The 6247-nt window shown below is 39.1% G+C and overlaps 1 protein-coding gene across 1 annotated transcript in view; it reads left to right on the top strand.

Moving 5' to 3' along the window:
* Positions 1–2662, top strand: part of LOC123745387 (ATP-dependent RNA helicase DHX30) — a 22694-nt gene extending 20032 nt beyond the window's left edge. Inside the window, exons 13-16 of the mRNA XM_045725890.2 lie at positions 1–138; positions 682–895; positions 1205–1468; positions 1871–2662. The exon at positions 1–138 is cut by the window's left edge and continues 101 nt beyond it. Of these exons, the coding sequence (XP_045581846.2) occupies positions 1–138; positions 682–895; positions 1205–1468; positions 1871–2066 (812 nt within the window). The 3' untranslated portion in view covers positions 2067–2662. The remainder of the gene's footprint in view (positions 139–681; positions 896–1204; positions 1469–1870) is intronic.
* Positions 2663–6247: the final 3585 nt, after the last annotated feature.

Below are 6247 nucleotides of genomic sequence, written 5' to 3'. Positions count from 1 at the left end.
TTAAATTTGACTCTACCAGTGATCTTCTAGCAATGTTGGAACTCTTTAAAGATTGGAATGAACAGAAATATTATAATGACAAGCTCTTCTTTTGCAATGATCATAATCTCAGTCATAGATCTCTACTCTTTAATCAAGGTAAGTTAGATACAGTATTATTATATTTGACCAATTATCTACAACTATCTATGTTGTACCTAGTAGCCAGAATGCAGTACTCGGCCTACTATGGTTATCTTGAGATGATTTCGGGGCTTTAGTGTCTCCGCGGCCCGGTCCTCGACCAGGCCTCCACCCCCAGGAAGCAGCCCGTGACAGCTGACTAACACCCAGGTACCTATTTTACTGCTAGGTAACAGGGGCATAGGGTGAAAGAAACTCTGCCCATTGTTTCTCGCCGGCGCCTGGGATCGAACCCAGGACCACAGGATCACAAGTCCAGCGTGCTGTCCGCTCGGCCGACCAGCTCCTCGATGCAAGGCCCGATTTGCCTAATAAGCCAAGTTTTCCTGAATTTATATATATTTTCTATTTTTTTCTTATGAAATGATAGAGCTATCCATTTAATCATGCACGAGTTAATTTGTTTATATTTGAGTTAAAAATAAGCTCTCAAAATAGGCAACTTGAAATATTGTTTAGTCTTGTACAATTTTGTAATCGGGTATTGTTCCTTTGCAGGCATAAAACAAGTTTATGGTAACCATTTATATGATGGGTTATTATTAGATGAAGAAGATATTTCATCGAAGTATTCTTCATGGAATGTCAATTGCCACAACAGACAGCTTGTACTGGGTGTGCTGCTTGCAGGAATTGGACGCGTGTTGCACATTCAACGAGGCATCTTCTCAAAGGGCATCCTAAACTCTGACTCTATCATCATTAAGACTGAGTATATTTTATTCTGGTTTTCATAAATTTTTATTATAAAGCTAATTTGGTAATAGTTAGTAAACACAGCTTTCCCTACTGTTTATAACAAAGGATTTCCTCATTTAATTTCACCACTTTCACTCCGTATTTAAAATCTTTAATTTTGATTGTTCTATCTTGGATATGTGACTGATAAGAGGAATTTGTACAATAGCCTAAGCTGATTCCTCCCTACCCCATGAAAATAGGAAATGGGAAAATGATAATCTGATGTATAAATCTTAAATGTGTTTAAGCTATATGTTATCAGACTAAATATTTATTTCAGTGAAGGTGAACGCATAGAAACTGGAAGTGAATGTGTTCTTCATCAAATTCCAAGGGATAGATCTGTTTTTTCAAGTCATCTCCTGTGTGCTAATCTAAGTAGAGATGATTTATCAAGAAGGACACTGGCACGTGACCTCTCAGTATTACATCCTCTTTGCATTGCATTGTTTGGTGGTCACTTGCTTACATTGGAGGAATCTGAAAGTGGATGTTTGATTATCATTGATGGAAAAGAAAAATTGACTTTTCAGGTTGACAAAAGGTAATATTATGTGTGCCAGACTGACTTACATAATGCCACTATAGTTATACAAAAACTCCAATATTTATCCATATGCTGAATATATGATTTGTCATATCTAATAAGCAGCACTGTACTACTTGGCCTAGTTTCTTGTACCTGCTAGGCCTAGTAAGCAAGGCCCATTTGCATATTTGTAAATATTTCAAAACTAGCCCAGCTGACTATTAGCATTGGAAAGCTTGGTTTGGTCAGGGTTTTTAGGGGGTTTCATTTGAGGCAAAACTTATATTTTGATTTGTGCCATTTGCCATTCTCTTGAAATTGTTTGCCTCTTCAACGTGCCACCCCTTTTCATCGCCAATTGATTATTAAGGTTTCATTTTATATATATATTTTGGATAAAAATAATTTTATTTGCAGGACTGGCATGTTTATATGCAAGCTCCGGAATGTAGTGGATGAAGTGGTGGAATATATAATCGAGACACGAGGTCTTGGTGCATCTCCATCACAAGTAAACAAGTTCTGTGATGACCTTATACAGTATGTGAGTTATCTAATAGAAAATAGTGAATCAACCACTATGAAAAAATCTTTGGACATTCCTCTTACATGAATGCATCAGTGTAATAACACTATAATTTTGTACATTAAAAATGGTCTTAATATTGTACATAGAGAAAATCTACAGGAGCCGTGATGAGGATTCAGACCTATGTGCTGGGTATTCCCAGACACACTAGACGACTAGGTCACGACATGGTCAAGAGACTTGCAATCTGGGATCCTGCTGAACCCATGAAGATTCCCGAGGCTGCTTCTGAAATCGAACCAGTGTTTCACACAATTTCCCCTGTGCACTCCTGCTCTGTCATCTATGAATTACACCTCTGGCAACCCTAATATCTACCCCTGACAGTGTAATTTCTGTGTATTGAAAGAGGGGTGTCAGAGGTAGAATTATTCCTAGATGACAGAGCAAGAGTGCACAGGGGGGGGGGGGCATCGTGTGAAACCCTGGGGAATCCTCATGGGTTCAGCAGGATCTCGGGTCCATTCTTTTGTCCATGTCATGGTCTATTGTGTGTATGGGAAAACCCAGTGCATAGGTTTGAATCCTCATCATGCCTCCTGTGGGTTTTCTCATTTATATATCACATTGTCATTTCTCAGTGTACTGTACATAAAGGTAAAATAAAATACTATAAACAAGTGCTTATTAATTACCATATTAAATTATATTTAATTCCAAACATACAATGAATAACAAGTTTTTCCACACATTTTTGTGAGGGTAGCATTTGTGCATCCCACAAGAACAGGATCTGGACTTAACCCACTGAGGTTGTGATGAGTGCACTGGTGAGATGCCCACCTTACTGTTGTGAGGTTGGTTAACTCGGTTCTTCGGTGTGACCAAGTACATTAGTTAATCTGGTGAGCGAGACATGATTTCACATTGTATTGTCCCATTCCCTATCTTAATCAAATGCACACCCACTACTCGTTTAAGTCCCACCAATTCGAAATAATTGTAGTGGTCACTGAACGCTTCCTCTTATGTTAGACATATATCTAATTTATTTTAAATTGGCAATTACAAAACAAATGTACTGTAAGGAAGTGGAAGAGGCTCTTTTGATTTGTTATTGCTCATATCTATTAGCATCTATTTCCATCCCATAACTGCCGTGTGAGGAAGTAATTATCAAAGAAGGCACCAAGCCGGGAAGGCTATGTAGCATCATAGCCATGTGAGGAAATAGATACTAATAAACATAAGCAATAATATAAATCAAAAGAGCCTCCTCCACTTCCTTACAGTACATGTACATTTGTTTTGTATTTCCAATTAAAATCTAAATTATAAAGACACGTCAAACACAAGACAGTGACAGTGACCACTACAATTATTTAGAAATGACGGGATTTAAACGAACAGTGCGCACATACATTTGATTAAAAAACACAGGGAATGGGACAATACAACGTGATATAATGTCTCACTCATCAGATTAACTAATGTACTTGGTCACACTGAAGAACCAAGGTAATTAACCTCACAACAGTGAGGTGGCATCTCATGAGCGCACTGAACACACAACCTCAGTGGGTCAAGTCCAGATCCTGTCCTCGTGAGATGCAGGGATGTTACCCTCATTAAAACATGCAGGAAACTTTACACACAGAGGCATAAACATTTTCTAATATACAATATGTTCAATTGTGTATTAGTGCAAACACTGACAAATGAAAGATAAAAATTAACAAAAATAAAGCAAACATACTTTTACTAAGACATTTACCTTAATAAAAATAAATGCTACACTTTATATATCAGTCATTACAATTTAAGGCAACACCAATATGGCTGGGAACTCGGCAAAATTCAACTGTCTTAAATGTGCTAGAGATAAGAAAAACCCAGTACAGTACTTGATTTCATCCACCACAGGATGCAAGGTTAGATGACTTCAGATCCATGAGGGTACCACGAGTCAACCACAATGACAAAAGAATCGTAACGTCAGAAATGTAGCCGACGAAGAGCATACAAAATTGCATATAGTTCAGCTGTGAAGATGCTAACCTCCAGGGGCAGGCAGCACATAGGTTTAGTCAGGAAAGTCAACAGAGTAGCCAACACTGTTGGCAGACTTAGAAACATCTATGAACAATGCAATGGAATGGGAGTGAAAAAAAAAGTGTTCAAGGAAAAGGCATTAAACAACAGCATAAACAGCAGCATGTTCAGCGGGTACAAGCCTTTACCACATGGGTCAAAGTCTTGCAAAACTTTGCAAGTGGGACCCTCCATGGGGTCAAGGTTGGAACAACACTTAACAAAAGATCTGCAAATGTGAATTAGAAGAATCTTGAAAATGAGTTGTCCTTACATAAAGAAAAGGGAGAAAAAATTAGTAACTGTCAAAGCATAAATAAAATAAAGAGTAAGGATGTTGCAGATACCATGCAAGGTAGCAAAGATCACAATGATCCTGCAGAGATAGGACCTCAGTTTCGATGTACAAGTTCTGGGTGCGAGATGAAAAAAAGGTACCATATCTGAGGCATAACCCAGTATGGTGCAGAGCATAGATATAATGAAGGGTCAAGGGAGAGGAGAGGAATCGTCGGGACAGCCATAATCGAGTTCTGAAAGCACAAGAGTGTGCATCAGCTTCCAAAGGAAGTATGGGACAAACTTATCAGTTTAACAGTAACTTTATACAAAATGGGGGAATTACGATAGTGACAACAGGAGACAAGGAGCAACATGAATCTGAGTAGCAGTCATAGCACAAGCCTTAGTTGTACAGAATTTGGTGGATCTAGATTTGAAGGGGCCCGACAGCTGAGTGGACAGTGCTTCGGATTCGTAGTCCTGAGGTTCTGGGTTCGATCCCTGGTGGAAGCGGAAACAAATGGGCAGAGTTCCTTTCACCCAGCAGCAAATAGGTACCTGGAAATTAAACAGCTGCTACGGGCTGCTTTCTGGGGGGTGTATAACAAAAAGGAGGCCTGGTCGAGGACCAGGCCACAGGGACGCTAAGGCCCGAAATCATCTCAAGATAACCAAGATTACTGTTGCCAGGATGGCACATTATCAACTACAAGTTGGAGCTGTTGTTGAAGAAAAGGAGTGTCATTTCTGTGACAGCAGAGAGATCAACAGAGATCAGAGTGCTAAGAAAATTCCAAGGAGGAAAGGAGACCACTTAGGCCAACTAGGAAAAAACAGTTGTGCTCAGAACACTACCATGAGAACACCATATTGTTGAAAAAGTCAGAGAAAGTGGAACAAAGTCTCACTCCAAACAATGACGAAGGAAGAGTGAGAGATTGCCATGAAGGCCAACAGAATGTATACTTGGTAGAAAATATTGTATCTCCAGGTGGTTATAAGCCTTTTCTAGGTCAAGAAGAATGGTAACAACAGAGGTACTGTATTTGCAGTAAAGGCAGTATGGATGCAGCCTCCTTCAAGTCAACTAAGATATCAGTCATGCTGCGACACTTGCGAAAGCCAAATCAGGAGAGGAGAGGAGGTAGCAATGATGTTTCAAGAACCACATTAACACTTTCGTCCGGCGGCGACACAGTTTGCATCAATAAATAAATTGATGGATGTCCACTGGTGATGTACGTTGCTTCAAAATTTAAAATATTTGTTAAAATTATATTTGTTATCCAATCATTATGGGACTAGTATTAAAATGTGCACCTTTAGATTGCGAACAATTTGATACTAAAATGAACGACGTAGCACAACAATTGAGGTCAGAACATTGGAAAGATTATAAATACTGTGTGGTGATGAGTGTCCAAAATTAAAAATATTTGTTAAAATTACATTTATTGTTCGATTATTATGGGACTAGTTTTAAAATGCCTGCTTTTAGATTGGGAACAATTTGATACCAAAATGAACAATGTAGCTCGTAAACCGAGATCAGAACACTGGAAAGAGTATATACGTTAGGTGCGCGCTCCCAGGAAATGCCAGGCCCATCTTGGAGTGGGTTGGGGTGCATGCGCCTGGTGTGTGAAAATTTTAACCAAACATTAACAAAATTTACAGACATAACTTGTCAGAACAATGAGGCAAAAATCCTTAAGGGAAGTCTCTCAAGTACCGGATTTCCAAATGAGAAGAATACCTGCTTCAAGCCAATCCTCAGGGACTAATGTTACTTCCCAAACATGATTATAGATATTCAGCAAATAGTGAAAGACACACTGAGGGAAGTGATGAAGCATCTCATAATGAGCAGTCCCCGTGGCACAGTGGTAATA

Source organism: Procambarus clarkii, chromosome 44 (genome assembly GCF_040958095.1).
Source record: "Procambarus clarkii isolate CNS0578487 chromosome 44, FALCON_Pclarkii_2.0, whole genome shotgun sequence".
Classification (NCBI taxonomy): domain Eukaryota; kingdom Metazoa; phylum Arthropoda; class Malacostraca; order Decapoda; family Cambaridae; genus Procambarus; species Procambarus clarkii.
This window is presented reverse-complemented; position numbering and strand designations above follow the sequence as displayed.